Source organism: Manacus candei, unplaced genomic scaffold (assembly GCF_025592945.1).
Source record: "Manacus candei isolate 608988 ecotype Guabito, Panama unplaced genomic scaffold, ASM2559294v1 h1tg000142l, whole genome shotgun sequence".
Classification (NCBI taxonomy): Eukaryota; Metazoa; Chordata; class Aves; order Passeriformes; family Pipridae; genus Manacus; species Manacus candei.
Genome location: NW_026138190.1, coordinates 773,840 through 799,829, shown reverse-complemented (window position 1 = coordinate 799,829; position 25,990 = coordinate 773,840). Strand labels below are relative to the sequence as shown.

The following is a 25,990-nucleotide window of genomic DNA, read 5'->3' as shown; positions in this document are numbered from 1 at the left end:
TTTTAATGATGACAAAACAGATCTGTTGATACAAATGAATCATTTAGGGATATAAATGATCAGACAAAAGATCTTCATCACAATTAATTACTGCACAAGAGAAACAGTAAAACTGCCAGGAGTACAGGATAAGATAGGACAGTGCTCTACACTTAAGCAATTGTTGAAGCAATTCTACTCAAGCTGGCACCAAAGCAATAATTCTTAATTAGAGATGGATGGAACTCCCCCAGACCAACGCTGGTGGGGAGATCTCTGCTCTAAACCTCCAGCAGTGACCTTGTGGGTCCCCAGCCAAAGCAGGAATCTCCACACACCCTCAGGAAGGGTTCAGTTTGAAGAAGCTGCCCCTGGGAAAGGGGACTGGCCCTTTGTGGTAGAAACCTCAGTCCGCTCAAGTGCAAAGTGCCGCTATGACCCCCCTCCCCAAAGGACAAGACAACTGGGGAAGGAAAGAGGGGCTTGGCTAACAGAGATCAAAGATTCCATGAGGTAAAAGCAGGTTCAGTTCAGGCTGAGGGCGCTGCGGCACCGCCCGTGCGAACATTCCTGACGGGCGGGCGGAGGGCGGGGCCGCGCCCTGATTGGCTGCGGCGGGGGCAGGAAAGGCGGTGCGCGCGCAGAGCGCCGTGTTGGCTGCCCGGAAGCAAAGATGGCGCTGGGTACGTGCTGCACTGTGAGCTGGCGGGGCCTGCGGGAGAGCGGGGCTCTGGGGATCCCCTCGGGGGCTGCGGGGAGCGCGGCTGTGGGTAGAAAGGCTGGAGGGCTCGGGACGGTTTAGCCGAGGGGTTCGGGGGTTCCCGAGGGGCAGAGCGCGGGGCCTGGAATCCGCGCGGGGGGGGCTCTGCCAACGCCCTGGCTGCACTGCGCAGGCGCGCCGGCGGAGTCCTCAAGAGGGAACTGCAACTCCCATGAGGCTCTGCGCGGTCCGCCATTACTTTTCCCGCCACAGCCCTCCGGCCGGCCCGGCGAACCGACCCCAGGGAAAGGGGATCCCAATGCACGCCCCGAACCCCAGAGACCCCCAACACTCAGCACACAGAGACCCCACAGGGAGGGGGGTCCGGGGGCCCCCTAAAGCCCAGCAGTGGGGTTCATGGGGTCCCCCAGCCCCCAGGGGAGGGGTCCTGGGGATGCCTCCCAAAGTGCGGGGGGGAGATGTACCACATCCGGGGAAGGGGATCCCAGTGCCCCCAGTATATCCCAGTGACCTCCCAGTGACCCTCAGTACGGCCCAGTAACCCCTTCAGTGACCAGCCAGTGTGTCCCAGTGACCTCCCACTGCCCCCCAGTATGGCCCAGTAATGCTCCAGTGTGCACCCAGTAACCCCCAGTATGGCCCAGTAACCTCCCAGTGTCACCCCGTGTGTCCTGGTAATCCCCCAGTAACTCCCCAGTCCCTCCCAGTGTCCCTCAGTAACGCCCCAGTCCCTCCCAGTGCCCCCTGGTTCCCCCAGTGTGTCCTAGTATCCCCCAGTAATCCCCCAGTGCCCCCCAAATCCCCCCAACTGTCCCCAACGTGTCCCCAGATGCCCTTGGCCTTTCTGTGAGCGTGTGTGGGGGTTGTTTTTGTGGTCAGAGGGTCCAGGGGGGGCTCCTGGGGGTTGGGGACATCAGGAATGGGGTTTGGGGACAGTGGAGTCGGGGGTGTCAAGGGGGGAATTGGGGCCATGAGGAGACCCTGGGGACACTGGAGACACCAGGGAGGTCTCAGGGTGTCAAAGGGGCAATTGGAAACACTAAGAGAGTTTTGGGAACACCAGGAGGGTCTCAAGACTCACCTGCTTGTGGTGTTGCCCCTCCTCTCCCCCCCAGGGCCCATCAGCCCCCTCAAATGTCCCCTAACCCCCATTTCCCCTTTAATGCCCTGCCCCCACCGATCCCTTTGATGCCCCAAAATGCCTTTTAACTCCCCTAAATGCACCCAAAAGCCCCCAAATCCCCATCCAACTCCCCACAAATCTCCCCCTGTTCCCCCCTCAAATCCCTTCCAACCCCCCTAAAGAGGGATCACCCGGCACCCTGGGACAGGAACACAGTGGGCTGTACTGGGGGCACTGGGCTGTAGTGGGAGGGCTCGGGGGGAGCTCAGGTGTCCCCCAACAACGTGGCCCAGCTCCAGAAGAGATCTGGGGAGCAGTGAGGGGGTACTGGACTGTACTGGTCTGTACTGATCTATACTCCTCAATCCCCAAAACCCCTCCCCAGCTCCCCCAGGACCCTCCTGCACCCCAAAGCCCCCCAGGCCCCCCCAGGCCCCTGACTTGGTCCTGCTGCCCCTTGAGCATCTGCAGCTGCTGCAGAACCAGGCATTTCATCAGCAAATGTGCAGCTGACACCCAGCTGGGGGTGTGTTGATGTGCTGGAAGGCAGGAGGGCTCTGGAGCACAAGTGTGTGAGGAGAGGCTGAGGGAGCTGGGGGTGTTGAGGCTGGAGAAGAGGAGGCTCAGGGGAGACCTCCTGACTCTCTGCAAGTCCCTGCCAGGAGGTTGTAGCCAGGTGGGGATGGGGCTGTTCTGCCAGGAAGCAGCAGTAGGACAAGAGGGCTGGGTCTGGAGCTGTGCCAGGGGAGGTTTAGGTTGGATATTGGGAAGGAATTTTTTGCTGAGAGAGTAATCAGGCCTTGGAATGGGCTGGGCAGGGAGGGGGTGGAGTCCCCGTCCCTGGAGGTGTTGAAGGTGAGAGTGGATGTGGCCTCAGTGCCATGGTCTGGGAAGCACAGCAGGGTTGGATCCAGGGCTGGACTTGATGATCTCAGAGGTGTTTTCCAACGTGGCTGATTCTGTGATTCTCTGATTCCCATTCCTGTGGCAGCACATGCTTGAGGCTCCATCCCCAGGGTGAGAGAGATGTCTGTCCATATCTATCTGCAAGGTTAGTCTGTAAATGTGTGGTGTTAGAAAAGCAGGCTGAGTTCTGGGCTGGTTGTAGAAGGAGAAAGAAGCCCAGAGGCCAGTGCAAGCAGGCAGCCCTCAGCTTGCACATGATGTCCCCTCCCTGCAGGTTCCTGTCCTTGAGCCCAGGCCCTGAGGTGAGGCTGAGAAGTGGCGCGGAGGTGAGCCCAGAGCTGTCCCTGAGGTGAGCCTGAGAATAAGTGCAAGGCAGAGGTGCTGCTGAGGAAGGAGAGCCCCGTGGTGGGGAAGGCACAAAGCTGTGTGTGCCCATCCCCGAGCAGGTGCTGTGTCCATCCCCTGTGTGCCAGGTGAGCTGGGGCTTTGCTGCAGAGCTGCGGGCGCTGATTTGAGCGGCTGCAAGTGCTGAGATGGTGGGCACCCAGGAACACCAACTGTGCCTGGCCACGGAGCCTGCAAGGAGGAGCAGAGACAGCCCTGGCAGTGTGGGGGGCCAGGTTGTCCCTGTGCCTTCCCCTGCAGGCCCTGGCTGTCCCTGCTGGCCCCTGTCCATCCCCATCAGGTCCCTGCCCGTGCCCCCGGGCTGAGCTCCCCCCAGGAAGTGCTGTGGAGCTGAAGCTGCTCCATCCCCCCCTGCAGCCGCTGCCCCAGCCCAGGGAGCAGCAAAGGCAGGGCCAGGAGCAGAGGCAGCAGCAGGGGAGCCCTGGGGGGGCCGGGAAGCTCTTGTGTGGGGCAGGAAAGAGGCGCTGGGCACGAGGCCGGGGCTGTGCTGAGCAGGCCCAGCCCTCACATCCCCCCAGCCAATGCCGGCTGCCCGGGGGGCTTGGGAGGGACCCCCAGCCCGTGTGCCCCACACTGAGCTGGCAGAGAGAGAGCCAAGGGACAGGGATGTGGGCAGGGCCCCGGGTGAGGGACAGGCAGGGCCACGGTGAGGGCACAGCCTGTGGCAGCAGAGCTGCCCAGGGCTGGGGGCAGCCAGAGGTGTTGGTACCAACCACTGCTGGGGCTGAGCAGAGCACGAGGCCTCTTGCAGAGCCCTGGAGCAGCCTCCCACTTGCCAGCCCTGCCCTGGTGGGGTGACACTGTCCCCTCCCTCCAGGACACTCCCCCAGAAATCTTCCGGGTTGCCTTTTGTGTCTATTCCTGGTTGCTGAATCCTGGTGGGGACCTGAGGGCTCCTCTGCAATCCCATCCATGGGACTTTGCAGGGAAATCTGTGCTGGCAGCCCGAGTATGTCCTGACCCCCCACACTCCTCCCAGGATATTTGGAATGAGTTCCCTGTTCCTGGGCACCCGTGGGATGGGGAGGTGCTTGTTTTCCTGCTGTTGCTGCTTCGCCCCTGTCCCTGCCCTTCCTGCTGCTGTCTGGTGAGCAGAGCGGCCACGATGGGAAAGGGTTGAGAGAAGGGAAAAGAGCGGGTGGACCCCCAGTCGGAGCGCGAGGGGTGGTGGATCACCCTCAAAGGGAGCTGGGGGTAGCCGGGGTTTGGGGGGCTGATGAGAAAGGGGTGGGAGAGGGAGGCTGAGGGGAGGGGGGAGAGCAGGAGTGGGGTTACCATGGGGGTGCCTTGGTGTCCCCATGCCTTCATCCCTGGAGAGTGGGGGAGGCTGGAGAGAGGGGGGAGCTTAGAGAGCCCCAAGAGCCTGGAGAGGGGGCACTGAGAAGGGGGAGCCTGGACAGTGGGGACCCCTGGGATCCCTGGGACAACAAGGTCGAGAACCTGGAGAGGGGGAATGTCTGGGAACATGGCACCCCGAAGGTGAGAGTCAGAGGAGAAGAGACCCTTGGGACCCCCAACACTCCCAGCATCCTTAAATGGGACCCCCAGCATTCGAGACAGCGGTGACCCTCCAAACCCCAGAGGGGACGAGACTAGAGAGGGGGAATTTTTGGGAGAGATTTTTTGGCTAAACTTCATATTTTGGGGTATTTTTTAGCTGAATTTCAACTTTTGCAGTTTGGGGGGCTAAGGGTCTTCTTGCAATTTGAGGGATTTTTGCCTGAATCTCGGTGGTTTGGGTTTTTCTGGGCTGGATCTTGGTCTTTTGAAGGTCTTTACGGTCACAGGATGCCTGGTGAATGTAGGGAATTGGCTATAGAATACGGCTTGCCTAGGCAGTGAGAACATCTGAAATAGCGAGGTTACAGTGCCCTTGTACCCTGTTAGCTGGCTGGCAAACAGGACATTGTGATTAGCAAAACAAAAGCAACTGAGAAGCCACCTGTGTCAACAAAGAAAGGGAGTGAGGGGTGGAATCAACATCTAAGCCAGAGCCAATAATGAGCTTAGCTTTTGCAATATGTATGAGCTAATTATAAAGCATATATTAAGCTGTTAGCAATGATCAATAAACGAAGCTTGCTGATTCTCATATTGAGGGTCCCTGTCTTCCCTTGTCGTGACATTATGGCGCCCGAAGCAAGGGACGATAAACAAGGATCCTGCTGAGTTTTGCGCGGTTCCCGCAGTCCCCGAAGCTTGCACGGGGGCTAAGTTATATCTGTGGTTCCAGGGACTAAGTTGAATCTGTGGTCCCCGAAACCTGAACGGGAGCTAAGTTAAATCTGCACTCCCCGAAGCCACGGTCTGACGCAGTAGCCGGTCGGTCCTGAAGCAGCACAAGAGGCGAAAGAGCTGGACTCTGCGCCCCAGGCGACCTTACAGAAGGGTCCTGGCCGACAACACCGCCGACGTCTTGTAAAAGACTGCAACAGCGCGCTGAAGATTTATAGGTATGGAAAGACAAGAGGTGCTTTTATTACTCCAGTGCTTTTTAGAAAAGCAGGGACTTAAGGGTATAGATTTGAAAAAAGAATTACCAAGATTGCTTACGACGGGGGTTGCTAAAAGTTGTTTTGTAGACCCTAATACAGTTTTTGATGAAAGAGAATGGAGACGTTATGAGGTTAAGTTGTGGGAGGTTACCGCGGAGACGGAGCTCAGTGTAACATGACAGAAGTGGAGAAGCTGCCAGGCCAACCAGACAAGACGCCTGGACAGGTGAGCCACCGAGAACAAGAGGGATCTAATGTTGCATCTATATGGAAGTCTATCCTGCTTAAAAAAGGGAGAGAAATTAGACGAACTGGCTTTGCGGCAGATGCTGCTTTCATGTAAGGGCCAGGGATATGAAGCGAACACTGTAACTGCCTTTACTATCTCTACTTGGAAAAAACTTAGTGATAAGCTCTTTACTGCTGCCTCTAAGGGAGAAAAAGTTGCTGCTTCCCTCCTTACAACTTGGCGATTGTTATCTGGAATAGTAAAAGGCATTAGAGCACAGTCTGAGGACATCAGAATGCTACTAGATACCATCATACAGAGAAATCGTGTAAAAAGGGAGTCCAGCAGAGTTGAAGGGAGACGGAGCGGGACAAGAAATCACGGATCTGGGCCGGGGACAACCGAGCGGCCCCGCCAACATGAACACGGTGCTAGCATCTCGGCAGTGCATATCCAGGACGATCGGAGATGACGGCTGCAGTGTGAAAGTACTGCTGATGGACCAGAGATGAACTTTACGAGCACTATGACTGAGTTCCACCTTAAGACATTTCCAGCTTTTCATCTGAACTGTGCTGCGGGACTGCGCTGTGCATTTGTGGCTGTGTTCACGGCGCTGGGTGCTTACACCGCCGTGCTGAGTGAACCTGTGCCGGTGCCGGGTCTGTCCGCCTGTGGCGGGTGCCTGCGGGGCGGCGCCGGGCAGCGGGGCAGTGGCGGTGGTCGCGGCTCCTGCGCGGCCCCGGCTCGGAGCGGTGCGCCCGCGCGCGTGCATGCCGGCGGCCCCGGGCGCGGCGGGCGGCAGGGGGGCTCTGTGTCCCCCGCACTGCTGACAGCCATGGTCCCGGGGGGTGTGCGTTCCCCTTCCCTTCTTTACAGCGAGTGTTTTTTCCCTGGTGCCGCTCCTCCAAGGTCAGTGTTGTGGTGCAAAATGTCACAAAGAAGGAGTCTGGATGAGGCCAAGGCTTTGTGTGTGCAGGAAGAGCCAGGGAGGACGCAGAGATGTCAGTACAGGAAGGTGCCAGCCAGGTGGGGCAGCCGGGGGGATGACGACAGCCTGCAGGGAAAGGGGCAGGGCATGGACACCGTAGGACAGCCTGGGCTGGAGAGGAGACCGGGAGGGGGAGAAGCTGAAAGGCCCTGCCAGAGCCACCTTCTGCAGGCCTTTGGCCATGGCTGCTGTCTGTGCCCCTGATGCCAGGAGGAGGGGAGTGCCCCTTGCAGCCCTGGGGCCTCGTGGCCTCCTTGTCCCTGCTCAGCAGCCTGGCAGGTGCCACCCCATGGGCCTGCCCTTGGCATTGCACATCCCACATCCCAGTGCCCCAGGAAGAGCCCTGAGGAATGAGGCAGGGACAGGATCTGCCTTCCCAGGGGCTGGGGGTCAGGGCTTGGCCTGTTGGATTAAGGAAACAAGTCAAGGTTTCTTCAGCATCAGAGCCACCTTTCCCTTGCTTGTCCATCCTTGGCATCACTGTCTGCAGATTTCTGCTCTAACTGGAACCTGGGGACATGTTCTCAGTTGTGTCCCTCAGTGAGACTCATTAGCACTACAAGAAACTTCAGTGTTTCAATCTCACTTTGACTTCTTGAAAACTTGTTTGAACTTCCTCTCAGGGACTGAGTCTCATGCAAACAACATCAACTCCCCTGAGGGTCATGAAATGCCTGGGGCTGTTGCTGTGCTGCTGAGCTGGACCAGGCTCCTGGCACACAGGGAGCTCCTGGCAAGCAAGAAGAGCTTCAAAGAGACAGCTCTGCCCAGGAGCAGCTCCTCTGCACAGCCCAGCAGGGCTGAGGGCACTGCCTGCAGCACCCAGGGCACAAAAGCAAGTTGTGGGAACCACAACTCATCAGGTTTGTGTTCTTTGGGAGGGCTGGAACTGGTGAGACTTAGAGCCACAGGAAGTTTCTCTTCGTTACCCACAAACAAAAAGTAAACATGATACAGTTTATAAACATCCCAGTTCTTTCTGCAGCTTTCCTCAGTCACAGTGAGCTGGAGAGTGCACGTCCTTGGATGTTCTGGTGCCACAGCCCAGGGTGCTCCTGGCCTCCCTTGCTGCCAGGGCACACGGCTGCCTCCTGCCCAGCTCCCTGCCCACCCACAACTTCTGACAGGGCTGCTCCCAGCCAGGCAGCTCCAGCCCGTGCCATGGCCAGGCTGAGTTCCCTGCAGGGGCAGACACTGCCATTTGTCCCTCAGGGATTTCAGCAGGTTCCTGCCCAGACGTGCTCTCCTCCTCCCTGAAGCCCTTCCCCGAGCACAGAGGCCTGAGAGACCTTTCCAGGAAAGACTCAGGCAGAGAAGCCATGGAGTCCCTGAGCACCACATCAGTGTCTGCTGGAATTAACCCCCCTCCCCATTGCACAGCAGCCCTGCATTTCCCTCCTGCAGCCTTGATGTGAATCCGAAAAACCGGTTCGACAAACTGCCCAGAGACTTTTGATCTTTAGAGCAGCAAAGGTATTTATTAGCAGCGCTGGGAGCAAGCCAGCTATTGCTGGAAAAACTTGCTCACCGGCTCCTCAGAAAATCAGCACTTTTATACAATTTTCAGATGTGATTAAATGCATATTCAAACAATTACAACATCTATCAATACATATTAAAAATAGGCGGAGTATAGGTGGAGTTCAGGGCGGTGCTTCTCTTGGCTCCCCATTTCGAGGGGTAGTTCCCATCCTCATCCATAGGGCAGGGGTCTCTAACTCATCTTCCTCAACTTGTCCCTTCTTCCTATCCATTGTTCTTGACCCGCTCACTGAAGCTTGGAAAAGGCCCTGGCTCCAAGCCTATTTCTCCTATTCAAATGTCTACCTGATCCTGTTATACTTCTAATTTATTGCTTCTAAGTCCACTACATGTTCTTGTACTGTTCTCTTAAGCTTTGGTCCAGTAAGTAGAACAGAACGGGTACAGATCGTTTTGGATATTGGTAACTTGTTTGCAGGCCCAAATCAGTTTGTTTGCAGGCCCAAATCTCTTAGTTAACTCTTTGGGGCCTAGCCTCCTATATCAATGTCCAACACAGCCCTTGAGGCTCTTTGGGCTCTGGACTTTTCCTGCAGCCCCAACTGCAGGGGAGCTTTGCCTTTCCCACAGTCCCCCTGCACAGCCCAGGCCATGCCCAGCAATCCCTTGTCTGTCCCTGCCTTGCTGTCCCCCCCTGGCAGCGGCTCCATGGCCCCTTTGTGCCCCGTTGCTTCCCAGCTGGTCCCACAGCCCCCTGGGCAGGCCCAGCCCAGCACAGGAGCACTCAGGGTGGGGAAGGGCCCCTCTGACGGGATGCCCAGGGCAGTCCTTGGTCTTGGGCACCCAGGGCCTTCCTGTTCAGCCCCTCTCCAAGCTCCTGGACAGGCCGTGTCCCCTGTGGGGCCTCACAGCCAGCCCTGCTCCAGGCTCTGCCGGGCTCTGGGCCAGCAGAGAGGCCGGGCAGGGCTGGCCATGGCCCTGGCACAGGCCCTGAGCCCAGCAGGAGGATGGAGGGGGGCCCAGCAAAACTCACCCCTAAGCCTGGGCTGAGCAGCCAGTGCTGGCAATGGCTGGGGAGAGAGGCTGGGGGAGAACAACTGTCCTGGGCCAGCTTCCTGCTCTGTTTGTGCCACCAAGGGCACAGAGCAGCCTCCTCTTGCTGGCACTTGCACGTTTTCAATCCCTTCAACAGGCAATCACTTGTGCTCTTTGGGACCCCGACTGGCTCTGCTGAATGTCAGCAGGCCTGGAGTTCCCAGACTGTTCCTGCATCCAGGGTCGGGCCTGCAGTGACGTTTGTGCAGCATTCAATTGGTGCAGTGGCAGGATGGCCATGGATCCATTCCTGCACAAACACAATGGGGCTCCATCCCAGGCAGGGAGAGAATGGGCCCACAAATGTTGGAAGGATACGAAGCAGGGAGTTTTAGCACTGTCGCATCCCATGGAACCAAAGGAACCCTGGGACATGGAATCAAGGGGACATTGTGACCCTGCAGCACCTCATGGAACCAAAGGGAGTCTGGGACGTGGCAGGGCCTGATGGAAACAAAGGAACCTCCTGGGAACAAAGGGACCCTGGACACTGCCAAAAGTCAGGGAGACAAGGGAACCCCAGGACACTGTGGAATCTCCTGGAATCCAGGGGCCATTGGAATACACTGGGGCCTTCTGGAACCAAAGGGAACATGGGACACTGCAGAACCTCATGGAATCAAAAGGACCCCAGGACTTTGTGGAACGTCCGGGAATCAAGGGGCCAGTGTGAGATCCAAGAACCTTTTGGAACCAAAGGGGACCAATGGGACATTGTGGAATCTCATGGAATCAAGGGTCCATTGTGACACTGTGGAACCTCATGGAATCAAGGGTCCATTGTGACCCTGGGTAAAATGATGGAATCAGTGGGCCATTGTGATACTTCGGGGCCTTACAGAGCCAAAGAACACTGGGAAACAGTGCAACCTCATGGAATCAAGGAGCCATTGTTGCACTACGGAGCCTCAAGGAATAAGGGATCCAATCTTTGCCTCAGTTTTTGCCAGCCCCACTGCTAAGTATTTCTTCATTTTATCCAATATAAAGCTCCCCTATTTCAGTTCAAAGACATTGCCCCATATTCCTCCACTACAGGCCTTGGTAAAATGTAGCCCTTGGACTATGAGGACAACGTTTTCATCTGCAAACACTTTGGAGAGTGATCAGAGAAGTCTCTACAAAAAGTTTTTCTTAGAAGCCTCTGTTTTGGTACATCCACCCCCATTCTCCTCAGGCCTGGTCGATGATCTCAGGAGCTCCTGACAAGCCTTGACCAAACCAGCTGAGCAATGAAGAGCCCCTGGACTGGACCAGGGCTGTGGGGAAGTGTCCCTGGACTGGACCAGGTGCTCCTGGATGATAAAGGTGGGAACAATCCGGAGTGGAACAGTTGGGGAACACAGGATAATCAGTCATCCCCTGAAAGCCTTGGAACATTCTCTGCCTGAATCATTGCCCAAATGGAACAGTTTGGACAAAATTCCCAAATAGTTTGGAAACTCCAGTCATTCCTGACCCCAGGATGGAAATTCAGCAGATAACTAAAGCCAGTCCCCTTGTGAGCCCACACCCAGCAGGGCTGAGGGAGGCCCTGGCAGCTCCCCAGCACCTCCCTCTCAGTGGGACACCTCTGGCAGCCTCTCCCAGCTCGGGAACCCTCCAGTTTGCAACACTCCAAAGACCGGCGCTGATGCCCAGGACAATTCTGATCCCCCTCCACAAACACTCCTCCAGCTGGGACCCTTGTCTGGTGGGAAACACAAAGGGATTGGTGGGAGTGTTTCCCTGACAACAGGAGAATTTTGGAGAGGGACCTTTCCACACTCAGCTATTGATGTGTCCACAGAGCTCTGCCTGGGTGTGGGTGTGAATTGACTGTGGGGTGAATGTTGTTGTGAATCTATAATTCAGTCACTGTTAAAATTGTGGCAAATGCAATTGAATCACTTGATAACTGTTAAACAGGTCAATAATTAAATGATACTAAACTCTTTTGCCCCCTTATCTTTGTGTCTAAATCCTTTTCAACCTGACCCTCTTGCATCCCAAAGCTCTGTGTAAATCATTTCCTTTCATTAAAAAAAAAATATTTTTTGTGGCGTCCACTTTAAAATCTTCCTCCTTAGTTAAACTACAAAACAACACCAATTAGTTGCTGACGTCTTGAAGACAATTAAAGGAAGGGAAATAATTTGTTTTTCAGTGTTTTAATGGGTCCCACAATGTGTTTGGAGCTGCTTCAGCTGTCAGTCCAAGATGGGCCATGTCAGAACTGGTGAGGTTGGGGGGTGAGGAGCAAGGTTGATCATCCAGGGTCAGTGTGGATCTCCTGAGGAAACACTCAGCATCAAGATCACTTGGAGAACACCTCTATCAGTTCTCCTCTGAACAGAAAAGTATCCATAATTGAATTACAACAAAAAAAGTAAAAATTTTGAAGGCCTGTTTTGAAATTTTCTTTGAAGACAACTAAAGGAAGACAAAGAGATCTTGAGGGATTTCTGCATTTTAATGAGCCCCACAGTGTGTTTGCAGCCCAGCCCATGATCCTGAGGTACTGAGAGAAGATTGAAGCAGCTGCTCAAGAAGTCAGAAGCCAAACTGCAAGTGCCTTGAAGCATTGCTGGGCCCCACTGAGGGCAGGCACTGCCAAAGCCTCCCCAGGGACTCCTTGGAGCAGCTCCTTGGAGGCCAGGAGTGCAGGCAGACCAAGGCTCTGGGCAGGCCCCTGCAATGCTGAGCAAAGCCTGCCTTGGTTTTGTGGAGCACAAAGGCCAAGGGCTGAGCCCCAGGCCCTGGCCCAGCAGATCCTGTCCCTCCCGGCTGGCTCAGGGCTGTTTGGGGGGCACTGGGATGGGAGGGGGAGGAACAACAAAGGCCCAAAACTGGGCAACCCCTGCCAGGCTGCTGAGGGAGGGGCGAGGCAGAACCCAAGGGCAGAACCTGCCAGGAAAGTTGCTTGTGGTGGCCTGAGTGGCAGAGGCAGCTGCCAGAGGCAAGGGGACAAAGGCCTGGGTGCCTTTGGGCCTTGCAGCCCTGCCAGAGCCCTTGGCCATCTCTCCTGCAGGCTGTCCTGCCCTGGTCCTGCTGCTGCTCTGGCCTTGCAGGCTGCACACACCCCTCCTGCTTTCCCACCCCCTCCCAGCAGCATTTCTAGACCCTCCCTGGTGTCTCTGCACCAGCTCTGGCTCTTGCCATGTGCACTTGGCCTTCTGAACTTGGATCCTGAGCCCCTGTGCCACAGGACATCCCTGCCAGAGCCCAGGCCCTTCTCCTGGGGGTCACTGCAGAGCTGAGCAGATCCAGGTCACCTCCCATTCCTCTGCCAACCCCCTGGGCCTGCTCTGGGCCCTGCAGGTCCTTGCCCTGCTCCCAAGGGCTGTGGGGGTGCTGAATGGTCAGGGCTTGGGGTTTAGAGCTCAGGGTGGGGATTAGGCAGAACTTTGGGAGGTTTGTTGTTCTGCTGGCAGTGTCTGGTTCCTGATTAGGGGAAGAGCTTTTTGGGCTGGGTCAGGATTAAAGCTTGGCTTTTCATACTGGTAATACAGGTTTGGGAATGGGGTGGGCATTAGAGTATAAATAAGAGTTTGGAGCTCTGGGTTTGGGCTTTGCCTTCAAGGTCCGGTTGAGGTTGGGATTAGAGCAGTGGATTCCTCTCAGTGAGAGGAGCAGCGATTTTAAGTAGTGTTGGGACTTGAGGTTACAAGTTCCCAGGGCCTGTCCCTGCCTGTGCTCCAAGGGCTTCCACCCCCCAGGACTGTGCTCAGAGAGCACTCAGGCCTCGCACTGAGAAAGGGGCTCAGGAGGACAGTGTAGAAGTGGCAAGAGAGCAGCTCTGCAAAGACCAAGCACTGCTGCTCCCTGGCAGTGCTGCTGGGCTGGGATTATTGTCCCCTTCCCGTTTGCAAATACACCCTGTCCTGCAGTGTGCTGTCCTTTAGGAACATCTGAGAAGAAGGATTTGGACAAAGAAGGCACTGCAGGGTCCTTTATTTTGTTTAAATACTTAGAGAGAACAATTCATCATTTATACATCTCTGGGTCAAATTCAATGTGTAGACACTAAATTAGAAGGCAGATGCATAATAAAATTTAATTGCAGAGAACATTATTGCAAGAAGTAGCCGATGACCTGCAAGAAAAACCTGAGCAGGAAGGCTGGGCCATTAGTGAGTCCCATTCTGAATGCTACACACCAGAAAACTGGCACTTTATTACTCCTGAAAAGCATCCAGTCATCATTTTTCTCAGGGCATCCTTGAGCTCCTGGTTCCTGAGGCTGTAGATGAAGGGGTTCACTACTTGAGGTACCACTGAATACAGAACTGACAGGGCCAGATCCAGGGATGGGGAGGAGATGGAGGGGGGCTTCAGGTAGGCAAATGTGCCAGTGCTGACAAACAGGGAGACCACGGCCAGGTGAGGAAGGCAGGTGGAAAAGGCTTTGTGCCGTCCCTGCTGAGAGGGGATCCTCAGCACAGCCCTGAAGATCTGCACATAGGAGAAAACAATGAAAATGAAACAACCAAACACTAAACAGCAAGTAACCACAATGAGCCCAATTTCCCTGAGGTAGCCTGAGTGTGAGCAGGAGAGCTTGAGGACCTGTGGGATTTCACAGAAGAACTGGCCCAGGGCATTGCCCTGGCACAGGGGCAGGGAAAATGTATTGGCTGTGTGCAGCAGAGCAGTGAGAAAGCCAGTGGCCCAGGCAGCTGCTGCCATGTGGGCACAAGCTCTGCTGCCCAGGAGGGTCCCGTAGTGCAGGGGTTTGCAGATGGCAACGTAGCGGTCGTAGCACATGATGGTGAGGAGGGAAAACTCTGCAAACATGAAGAACAGAAAGAAAAAACCCTGTGCAGCACATCCCGTGTAGGAGATGGTTGTGGTGTCCCAGAGGGAATTGTGCATGGCTTTGGGGACAGTGGTGCAGATGCAGCCCAGGTCTGTGAGGGAGAGGTTGAGCAGGAAGAAGCCCATGGGGGTGTGCAGGTGGTGGTCACAGGCTACGGCGCTGAGGATGAGGCCGTTGGCCAGGAGGGCAGCCAGGGAGATGGCCAGGAAGAGCCAGAAGTGCAGGAGCTGCAGCTCCCACCTGTCTGCCAATGCCAGGAGGAGGAACTGGGCCATGGAGCTGCTGTTGGACATTTGCTCCTTTCCCAGGGTATTTTGATCTGTTGAGGAGGAAAAGTCACTGCTGAGTTAGACCAGGCTTCTGCAGCCAAACATTACCCGTCTCAGCCACCCCACTCTCAGGCTCTCTCTCCTCTCTCAGACCTCCCTGCAGCTCCCTCCCCTGAGCTCTGCCTTTTGCTGGCTGAGGGGACCATTGGAAGCAGGAACTCTCTGATGGGCTCCCAAGGACTCCTTCTTGCTCTGCTGGCAGAGGGAACTTGGAATGCAGGGTGATCTCAAATTAAATGTACTCGTGATACATCCAAGAGCTTCTCAGCTTTGCTGTTTGCAATTTGCCCAAATGAAGGACTGAGCTGAGGGAATTCTTTGGATTTGTTCACCCACTTGCACCTGCCACACTTAGGAGTGGTTGTGGAGGTTTGAAATCCCTGACATTTCTATTGCACTGCAGGTCAACTCTTGTGGGTTCTGAGGGGCACAGGGACGGTCCCTTAGTGCAGAGAGAAGAGCTGCTCTGCCCATCAGTCCTGGGCTCAGCTGCCCTGTGCTGGCAGCTTGGAGCTGGAGGAGCATCACACTCAACTGTTCCCCTACAGAGAAACTGCCCAGAGATCCAGGAATCCATGTCCAAAGAACAGACTGACACACTCCTCACCTTTTCATCTCTCCCCTCCCAGATTGAGACACAAAATGCTCCTTGCAGCTGCCCAGAGCATTTCCATGGATTTAGCACTGAGGAGTTTTCTCCATGGGGATCCTGTGCAGCACAGAGATCCTATGGCAGAGCTGTGCCCTTCTGGAGGGCACCTGCAGCCCTGCAGGACACCCAGGCAAACAGCTGAATCCCCTGAAGGTGCCTGGTGGGCACTTGGGCACTTGGCTCCCACAGACACATCCCCACAGCAGCACCCAAAGGGTTTGTGTCTGGACTGGGATCTGCCCCCCCCCCCCCGCCCCAATCCCACACTGGCTCAGAAAACCCAGTGGTGAGAACAGAGACAGCCCAGGCAGCAGGGGATGGCAGTGAAATGCCACAGTGCTGCTGCCAAGGGAGGAGGGACACACAGAGACAGCTGGAAATCAGGGCCCTGTCCTGGCCTGGGCTCTGGCTGCTGCAGGGCAATGCACAGCCCAGCCCCCGTGGGCCTGAGGGCACAGGCTCTGCTTAGGCTGGGAAAGGAGCCCAGGCAGGAGCTGCTCAGGGAAGGGGTCTGTGCCACAGGGACAGCAGGGAGGGGCCCCCATCCCCCTGCCCAGCCCTTGTGGCAGCAGCTCCCTCTCCCTGCCTGCCTGTCTCTGGCTGAGGAGCTGTTCCTGCCAGCAGCCCCTCCCTGTGCCCAGCTCAGCTCCCTGCCAGTGCTGCCAGAGCCATCCCCAGCCCAGTGCCCAGGGGCAGCTCTGCCTGGGCAGGGGCTGCAGAGCAGATCCCAGACCCCTGCGGTGGCTGGGAAGGGGGAGGTGTTCTGGGGGGATGTGCTTCCTGAGAAGGGCCCCTGGAAATGGAGGAGGTGGAGCTGAAGCTGTGAGGAGCCCTGAGCCTGCAGCTGAAGGGCCCTGCCCAGCCCTGCCCTGCCCTGAGGGGTCACTCCTTCCACCCACCCCTTCTCCCTGCAGGGCCGTGGCAGCTCCTTGGCCGGGCTGAGAGCTGACCCTGGCAGGCAGCAGAGTCCCTGCCCCAGCACACAGAGCCCTGGGGGCAGGACCCTGCTCTGCACCACAGCCCTGGGCACCCCTGGCTGCACCCCCAGCTTCCCACCCCACAGCCCTGCCACAGGGAACCTTCTTGCCCTGGGCCTCTGATGGGGCAGCAGCAAGTCCTGCTCTGCAGCAGCTTCTCCTGCTGCACCCCAGCAAATCCAGCAGAGCCCTCCTGACAGCTCCTGCCACTGCTGCCATTTGGCAGCTGGCAGAGGCACTTGCAGGAACTCACCTGCACTGCTCTGCAGCCACAGCCTGACCATGGCAAAGGGCTGGCAAGGTTCCTGCCCTGAGCAGCTCTGCCCTGTCCTCCCAGCCCAGGATCCCTTGAACCTCCTGCTCCCTTCTCCTCTCTGCCCTTGCTGCCTGCAGCTCCTGCCCTGCTCTGCCATGTGGCCACTTCCCCTGCACTGCAGCAACTGGGAGAGTCCTGCTGAGAGATCCTGGAAGCTGTGGGATGTGCCAGCTTTAGGAGATGCCTCCAGGAAGGCAAGTTGAACTTTCCTACAGCCAGAGAATTCTTCATTCAAATCCTGGGAAGGTTTCTCCTGTGGTGAGAGCTCAGTCACCCCCCAGTCCAGGCTGCCTCTCATCTCTCTACCCTCTCTCCTGTGCCATGGGTGCTGCAGGCAGTGCCCTCAGCCCTGCTGGGCTGTGCAGAGGAGCTGCTCCTGGGCAGAACTGTCTCTTTGAAGCTCTTCTTGCTTGCCAGGAGCTCCCTGTGTGCCAGGAGCCCGGCCCAGCTCAGCAGCACAGCAACAGCCCCAGGCATTTCATGACCCTCAGGGGTGTTGGCATTGTTTACATGAGACTCAGTCCCTGAGAGGAAGTTCAAACAACTTTTCAAGAAGTCAAAGTGACATTGAAACACTAAAGATTCTTGTCGTGCTAATGAGTCTCACTGAGGGACACAACTGAGAACGTGTCCCCAGGTTCCAGTTAGAGCAGAAATCTGCAGACAGTGATGCCAAGGATGGACAAGCAAGGGAAAGGTGGCTCTGATGCTGAAGAAACCTTGACTTGTTTCCTTAATCCAAGGGGCCAAGCCCTGACCCCCAGCCCCTGGGAAGGCAGATCCTGTCCCTGCCTCATTCCTCAGGGCTCTTCCTGGGGCACTGGGATGTGGGATGTGCAATGCCAAGGGCAGGCCCATGGGGTGGCACCTGCCAGGCTGCTGAGCAGGGACAAGGAGGCCATGAGGCCCCAGGGCTGCAAGGGGCACTCCCCTCCTCCTGGCATCAGGGGCACAGACAGCAGCCCTGGCCAAAGGCCTGCAGAAGGTGGCTCTGGCAGGGCCTTTCAGCTTCTCCCCCTCCCTGTCTCCTCTCCAGCCCAGGCTGTCCTACGGTGTCCATGCCCTGCCCCTTTCCCTGCAGGCTGTCGTCATCCCCCCGGCTGCCCCACCTGGCTGGCACCTTCCTGCACTGACATCTCTGCGTCCTCCCTGGCTCTTCCTGCACACACAAAGCCTTGGGCTCATCCAGACTCCTTCTGGGTGATGTGTTGCACCACATCATTGCCCTCAGAGTGAAACTTCTTTCTCTTTCTTTCCAACCTGGACATCTTTAGCTGCCCTTGGCATTATTTCTTTATTTCTCAGGCTGTTTCCTGCTCTGACAAAAGGATTCACCATCTCTGAAACCACCCTTCAACCCTCTCTGGCTACTCCTGCACTGTCCTCAGTCTCCACACCACAGAGCCCAGAGCTCCTTAGTCCCTACAGAGTGGTCATGGGCTTGAGGCCTCCAAATCTTTTCTTGGGAGATCCCTGGGTACTCTCCAAGGTGTTTTCAGATGAACACATGCTGCTCATAGTCTAAGGAAATCACAGGGATACGTTTTACCAAGGCCTGTATTGGCAGAACACAGGGCTATGGCTTTAAACTGAAAGAGAAGAGTTTTATATTTGTAATAGGGAGAAATATTTAACAATGAGGGTGGCAAGAACTGGAAGAGGTTTCCAGAGAAGTGGATGTCCCATCCCTGCATTCATCCAAGGTCAGGGACTGTGAGTAACCTGAATTGGTGAAAGATGTCACTGCCCACATCCAGGGACTTGGACCAGATGACCTTTTAGCTCCCTTCCAAGCCAAATCATTCTGGGATTCTTTCAGTCCCAAACTCTTTCTCCAAAGAATTTCCAAGTTGAGGACATGAATTGCCATGTTTTTGAGAAACTCTTCTAAGCCCAAAAGGTAAAACAATAATTCAAAGACACTTCCAAAATATCTCTGTGAAGGCTTCACCAAGTGGGTCAATGGCAGAACATCCCAGGATGACCTCACAAATGTGGGTGGGGTTTTCATGCCTGGGCTCTGAGACTCATGATGGGCAAGAAAGCACATTTTGGGACTGAGGAAGACTTGTCATGGGATGTCTAGCAAAGAATGAAAGGAAGGGGAAGGATGGGATCACAGCGGTTTGTGGAGGAACAAGCATAAGAAAACAGAGGGAAAAGGGAATGAAAAAGCTGGTCATGGTAAACAGGAGGCTGGTCAAGACAAGTCCTTGGCTGTGCCATGATTCCCACAGCCTGTCCCCTTTTCTTAAGAACTCCACTGCCAAGAAGTTTCTGTGGGGAGGGACCTCTCTGCTCCTGGCACAGGTTGTGACCAAAGTTCCAACCACTGCAGCAGGAGCCACAACTAGTCAGGGAATCAAATAATCAGGTCTTGTGTTATTTGAAGGGCAAGACTCTGCTCAGACTGAGGTGTGTGTTTGTGGGTTGGAAGCACAAAACAGTGAAGGAAATGCAAAGCTCAACCTGCAATGGGGCCTGTGGGGATCAGAAGAGGCACAGAAGTCAGATGAAAGTCCTGTGGTGTGTGTTGCCACGACACCAGGGAGGAACATGGAGCGAGGTGGAAGCTGCGTGGTCTCGTTCTTCTCCTTGATACCCAGAGATGTTTTGTACAAGCCAAGTGCACCTCCTACCAAGAAATATTCTGTACAATGTGCCCACAAAAGAAGTGGAAGGTTTGACCATAGTGCCACCCACAGCACTTTGCACAGTCCTGGTTACTGAGGTATAAAATGTACCCTGGATATACCCCTAAGTTTGGGATGAGAACTGGACCCAACATGTGCAGGGACAGAGGGAGGGGTTTGTCCCCCTGGCCCTGCCCAGAAGGGACACCTTTCAGGAAGGGTTGTGGCCTTGGCTGTGCTGAGGGTTGCCCCGGGCAATGCAGCTTGGGATTGCAGTGGCACTGTCAGGGCTCTGCAGAGCTCCTGGCAGTTCCTGCATTTGTCCCCAGCAATGCCAGAGACCTGCAGGGGTTGCAGTCAATCCCTTGTGCTCTTTGGGACCCCGCCTGGCTCTGCTGAATGTCAGCAGGCCTGGAGTTCCCAGACTGTTCCTGCATCCAGGGTCGGGCCTGCAGTGACGTTTGTGCAGCATTCAATTGGTGCAGTGGCAGGATGGCCATGGATCCATTCCTGCACAAACACAATGGGGCTCCATCCCAGGCAGGGATAGCATGGGCCCTCAAATGTTGGAAGGATAAGAACCAGGGAGTTTTGGCACTGTGGAACCCCATGGAACCAAAGGAACCCTGGGACATGGTGGAACCTCATGGAATCAAGGGGACATTGTGACCCTGCAGCACCTCATGGAACCAAAGGGAGTCTGGGACATGACAGGGCCTGATGGAAACAAAGGAACCTCCTGGGAACAAAGGGACCCTGGGCACTGCCAAAAGTCAGGGAGACAAGGGAACCCCAGGACACTGTGGAATCTCCTGGAATCCAGGGGCCATTGGAATACACTGGGGCCTCCTGGAACCAAAGGGAACATGGGACACTGTGGAACCTCATGGAATCAAAAGGACTCCGGGACTTTGTGGAATGTCAGGGAATCAAGGGGCCAGTGTGACATCCCAGAACCTTTTGGAACCAAAGGGAACCAATGGGACATTGTGGAATCTCATGGAATCAAGGGTCCATTGTGACCTTGTGGAACCTGACAGAATCCAGGGGCCATTCTGATTCTGCAAAGCCTTCTGGAGTCAAAGGGACCATTGTGACACTGGGGAACCTCATGGAATCAAGGGTCCATTGTGACACTGGGGAAAATGATGGAATCAGTGGGCCATTGTCACACTGCAGGGCCTGATGGAACCAAAGAACACTGGGAAACAGTGCAACCTCATGGAATCAAAGAGCCACTGTCCCATTGCGGAGCCTCAGGGAATAAGGGATCCAATCTTTGCTTCTGATTTTGTCAACAAATTAAATGTAAGGAATTACAGAAGTGTGATTGAACCACTTTTGTCCCACAGGTTTAATGACTGGCAAAATGAGAATATTTATTTAAAACGAATCATTGAGGTGGTTTGAAGCTGGATCCCTGCCAAGTCTCCAAACCTCACCGCAAGAGCTCCCCCCACCCAAACCAAGGGAAAAGAAAAAAAACCAAGAGAACCGAAATGAGAGAGAGGCAGCTAAAGCAATATATAAAAATATATTTACACTTATATTACATTTATATACAATTGAAATATATGTACAATTTCAAAAGGAAAAGGGAAAGGGAAGGGAGAAGGGAAAAAAGAATTTACAAAAAACCCCAAAACAGATATACACACAATCAGAAACTCAGGATCTAGCAAGCTAAGGAATTAGCAAAAGAATATCTTTCTACTCTCCTTGGGACGACAGAAAATTGCACTGGACCGATCACCGGCAACCTCCGGCTCCCAAGGTCGGCAAGACCTTACCAGGCCTCACTCCCCAACACGGCAGAACCGACAGCAGGGAACCTGCACTTCCAAAGCTGCCAGAAGGAAAGAGGGCGAAGGCCTCTCCTCTTTTCTTCTTATACCCCTGGCTTACGTAAAAATTGTAGGGAATACCAGGTAGTCTGGGCATTTCCTTGATTACAAACTGGTCACCAAGGAAGGCCCAGACTAAAACTACCACAACCATTTATTAGTACAAATGATCAGACAAAAGATCTTAATCGGAATTATTTACTACACAATACAAAGGTTAAAACTACAAATAGTACAGTGTAAGATAGGATAGTGCACTAATTGAAGAAATTATTGAAACAATTATATTAAAACTAGCCAAAAGAAATAATTATTACATAGAGATCTGATGGAACTCACCCAGACCAACGGTCGTGGGGAGATTTCTTTTGCTCAACCTTGAGGAGTGTCCTTGGAGGGCGTCCCCACCCAAGGCAGGAATCTCCACACATCTACCCCAAGAAGGGCTGTGTTAGAAGAACCTGCCTGGATGAAAGGGGACTGGACTTCTCTAGTAGGAAGGGATTGACTGCTCCTCACAAATGGACAGGCCAGTGAGCAGCTTCTCTGTCCCATCCAACTTCCAAAAGCAGGACGTGTGTTTGCAGTTGGGTGAACCAGGCTGGTTTGAGCATCATCCAACACCAAAACCATTCCCATGGTGCCGCTGGTGACTCTCAGATCTCACAGACAGCTTGCATGAGAGCTGGCACTGTTGGCATTGTCTGATGGCATTTTAGGCCTTCTCAGGGCAGGCCCTCCTGCCACCCGGGTCGAGAGGTTGGCTGTGAAAGTCCATCCTGGAGATGCACAGGGAGCCAAGAGTTGGGCTCCTGAGTGACATCCAACAATGGACAGGGGGATGGGAGTGACCAGATGAAAGTGTCTCAGGTAGAGCTGGACTGGCAACACAAGGGGGAATTATTCCTGGCTCGCTGGGCCCAGGACACCTCAGGGCCTCAGGGAAGAGGTGCAACATCCAGCTGGGCTTGTGATCCAGGGCTGCATTTAACCATGGACACCAACTGCCAGGTTCTCCAGAACTGGGAAACATGTGCTGCCCTCAAAGAGGCCAAGAGGGTAAAGCCCCTGTGGGGTGGGGGATGATGGCTGAGATAGAGATGTGGGCAGGCCTGGCAGATTGATCCCAGCACACTCCCCAAACCCACCAAGGCGAGTTCTATGTGCTGACCATGGTGGACACAACCCCTGGATGGCAGGAGACACCCCCTGTGCCTCCCACCACTGCCCACAACACCATCCTGGGCCTGGAAAAGCAAGTCCTGTGGAGACACAGCCCTCCAGAAACACTGGAGTTGGACAACAGGACTCTTTTCCAAAACAACCTTGTGCACACCTGGACCAGAGAGCTCGGCAGGGAGTGGATGGATCCTATTCCCTGTCAGGCACCAGCCTCTGGGAAAGTTGAATGGTAGAGTGGACTGTTCAAAACCACCTAGAAAGCAATGGGCAGTGGGACCTTCAAACCTTGGGATGTGCATTTAGCAAAAGCCAACTAGTTAGTTAATCCATTAAGCTCAAGAGATAAAACTCCAGGTCAGTTCAGTGTCTAAGATCAGCTCAAAAGAGCAGGTCCTTTAATCAGGCCCACAGGCCCAGGGGAACACACACGACGCGCCCTCCCAGGCAATGGTTCTACAGTTTTAGAAGATGGTCTCTCCAATGCCAGAACTCTCCCCCCCCCGGTTCTGCCCAGTTCTGGCCCCTCACAGGCCCTTGGGGAATTGGGTTTGGGGTCTTTGGGACCCCTTCTTCCTCATCTTTCTCTTCTTCACAGCTCGTACAGTCCTTGGAGCACCTCCAAAGTTCTGGGCTGGAAGGTTGCTTTGTCTCTTGTGGGATCTTGTTGTCCAGGCCTAGGGTGTGATGTTGTTCAATAGAGGTGTTTTTCTACAATTCTACCTTGAAAAGAAGTCTAAACACGCTAAAGGAATTTAGAAAGTTTGATATAAAATGGGGTAATAGGGTTGGGTCTGTATAAACTACTATGCTAAAGGGTGGCATATAATACAGCTACATTAACATCGACATTTACCACACAACTACTTTTAAAATAATAATAAAAAATTATCCAGAAAGCTTTTAGGCATCACACAATCCTAGTTAGTTAACTCTACCAGCTGAACTGGCTCTGCTCTAAAAGAACCTCTCTGTACCATTGAACTGGAAAAAATCCCTGTGGTCCATATGACAAACATGTTAGGGAGGACAGTTTGGGTTAGTCCTGCCTTAAGCAAAGGCAAAGCCACCCATGGAATTGTTTCTGCTCAAGGACTCGGGTACACTTGGTGGATGATGCAGAGGGATGGGGAAACACTCTGTGTACCTCAAGGGGATTTGATTTTTGGGTCAGAACAGTCCGTGAGGTTGAATTGTAGAATATTGTTTGCTGAATGACGCTCCCACTGTGTGCCAGAACTCCCATGAACAATGAGGTCTTTCCTTATGCACATTTTTTTATTTTCTATGTTTTTGATGTTTTCTTAAAAGAAAGTCCTGTTTCCATTCCCTCCTTCTTCAGTAGCCCCCATCTTGTGTGTCCCAGAGACTTAGTCTAACTGAGGAGTCTCCTATTGGATTTGAGTGACAGAAATGAACCTGCAATAACCTTTTGTGTGAGATTCCTTTCCTGAGCAGAGCAGGACTGATCAGGAAATGAGAACAGCTTTCTGGCTGCCCCAGCTTAGGGACTGCCCTTCTGCCTGGAGCTGGAAGAGCTAAGACTATCTACTGTGCAAAGTGGACTTCAGTGGAGGCAGTGTGGACTTAATACAACAGGGGAAGGACTTTTGTTTTTTATTGAGCTGTGCCTTCCTTTGGTTTTGTTTGCTGGCACTAAATGAACATCCCTCTGTGTCTCGGGCAGCTCTTTCTCCAAGCCAAGCAGGTGGGAGTTGGTGCCAAGGAGCTGAAACCTGCAGGTCCAGCCTTGAGTGGAGGGAGCTCAGATTTGCCCAAGGCTGCTTTGAGTCCCAGGGCTTTGATGAGGGAATGGTGGGATGGGGATAGGGATAAAGTCTGATGGATTGTCAGACATAAATGGTGTTGATTTTCATATCTATTCAGACTGAATTAGGAGGTGCCTGGGATCAATATCAACTGGGGATTGCTGATGTCAATGTATAAACAGGAAAAAAGTAAACAGGCCACAAAAAAGGAAACATTTTCTCATTGCTTCTTTAATACAATATATTCACTTGGAATGCACTTCTGAGATTCTGAGATCTAATTAACCACAAAAGAAATGAAGACTTACAAGTAAACTATCTCCAAGGGCCTTGTCTCATTAAGATGCCAACACTGAAAAGAGTGTGTGGAGGAATAAGCAGACAAGGAGACCATCCCTGGGGGCTGGGAAAGCAGGAACTCAGAGTCACTGGTTGCAGGAGGCAAATGGACTGTGGGATGTGGCTGTGAAATCTGTCTAAGAAACCACAAAATAATGGGAGACTTAAAAGTAAATTATTCCCAGAGGTTTGTCTCCTTAAGATGTTTTGAGTGTCAGGGAACCCTTTGGCAATGAATTCCTGAACTGAGGATCTGAAGACTGAACAAGCCTCTAGAGAAGTCAAATTCATCAGGAAACCTCCAAGTTGCTGAGGATGTCAGCAAACCCCACTGAGGCCATCACTGAAAAGAGAGTGTGGAGGAATGAGCAGACAAGGAGACCATCCCTGGGGCTGGGGAAGCAGGAACTCAGAGTCACTGTTTCCAGGTGGCAAATGGACTGGGGGATGTTTCTGGGAGAGCCCCTAAAGGGTGTGCTGGTTTGCGGGGGAGTACAGTTAAATTTCTTCCCCGTGGCTGGTGCAGGGCTGTGTTTTGGTTTGTGCTGAACACAGGGTTGATAATCACAGAATCACAGAATAGGCTGAGTTGGAAGGGACCCACAAGGATCATCCAGTCCAACTCTTAGCCCTGCACAGGACCATCCCCAAGGGTCACACCATGAACCTGAGAGTACTATCCAAAAGCTTATTTAACTCTCTCAGGTTTGGTGCTATGCCCACTGCCCTGGGGAACTTGTTCAGTGCCCAACCACCCTCTGGGGGAAGAATCTTTTTCTAAAATCCAACCTAAACCTCCCCTGACACAACTTCAGGTCATTCCCTCAGTCCTGTCCCTGGTCCCCCCAGAGCAGAGCTCAGGGCCTGCCCCTCCTCTGCCCCTCCCCAGGAAGTTGGACCTGCACTGAGGTCTCCCCTCAGTCTCCTCTTCTCCAGCTGAACACACCAAGTGCCCTCAGTGTCCTCACACACCTTCCCCCCAAGGCCCTTCCCCATCTTCCTTGCCCTCCTTTGGACACTCTCTAATGGCTCAATCTCTCCCTTCCATTGTGTCCCCCCAAACTGCCCCAATGGTGCAGGTGAGGCCGCCCCAGGGCAGAGCAGAGCGGGACAATCCCCTCCCTGGCCCGGCCGGCCATGCTGGGCCTGATGCCCCCAGGACAGGCTTGGCCCTCCTGGCTGCCAGGGCACTGCTGACTCAGGGCCAACTGGCCACCCACCAGCACCCCCAGGGCCCTTTCCCGGCCCTGCTTTCCAGCCTCTCCTTCCCAGTCTGTCTGTCCCTGTGGGGTTGCCCCATCCCAGGGCAGAATCCGGCACTTCCCCCTGTTGAAGTTCTCAGGGCTCCTAAAGAGCCGGGAGGTCACGGGATGTCAAAGAGCCCCACGGAGCTAAAGGGACCCTTGGGACACTGTGGAACCTCCTGGAATCAAGGGGCCTTTGTGACATGTGGGGCCTCATGGAACAAAAGGAATCCTGGGCAACTGCAGAAACACATGGAAGCAAGTGGCCATTGTGACACACGGGGCCTCATGGAATCAGGGGAGCCCTGGGACACTGCAGAACCTCACGGAATCCAGAGGCCATTGTAACTGCAGGGTCTCTTTGAACCAAAGGGGCTTGTGCTGGGCTGTCACAGGCCAGGGCAGGGGCAGCTGGAGAGTCCCTGGCTCAGCCCTGAGTCATGGGCTGAGCCATCAGCTCCTGCTGAGAGAAGGTTCCTCACAG

The 25,990-nt window shown here is 54.4% G+C and overlaps 3 protein-coding genes across 28 annotated transcripts in view; 1 reads left to right on the top strand and 2 right to left on the bottom strand.

Annotated features, from left to right (window-relative positions):
- The window catches only part of LOC127462846 (zinc finger protein 239-like), a 293,082-nt gene continuing 267,092 nt past the window's right edge, over positions 1 to 25,990 (bottom strand). For all 19 annotated transcript variants that reach the window (XM_051771793.1, XM_051771794.1, XM_051771777.1 and 16 more), the window contains one exon: positions 1 to 279. The gene's annotated coding sequence lies outside the window, so the exon portion shown is untranslated. The remainder of the gene's footprint in view (positions 280 to 25,990) is intronic.
- The window catches only part of LOC127462835 (zinc finger protein 239-like), a 306,020-nt gene continuing 280,363 nt past the window's right edge, over positions 334 to 25,990 (top strand). For 2 of the 8 annotated variants that reach the window (XM_051771749.1, XM_051771758.1), the window contains exon 1: positions 1,612 to 3,202. The gene's annotated coding sequence lies outside the window, so the exon portion shown is untranslated. Of the gene's footprint in view, positions 746 to 1,611; positions 3,203 to 4,428; positions 4,614 to 25,990 lie in introns of those variants that run through there. The other 6 variants (XM_051771757.1, XM_051771755.1, XM_051771752.1 and 3 more) reach the window with 5 other exon arrangements.
- LOC127462869 (olfactory receptor 14C36-like) lies at positions 13,558 to 15,493 on the bottom strand. The gene has a single exon (XM_051771805.1). The coding sequence runs from the start codon at positions 14,515 to 14,517 to the stop codon at positions 13,558 to 13,560; it is 960 nt and encodes a 319-aa protein (XP_051627765.1). The 5' UTR covers positions 14,518 to 15,493.

Bases quoted from the DNA above. Each gene is read 5' to 3' on its own strand.
- LOC127462869 (XM_051771805.1), bottom strand. From the start codon at position 14,517: ATGTCCAACAGCAGCTCCATGGCCCAGTTCCTCCTCCTGGCATTGGCA.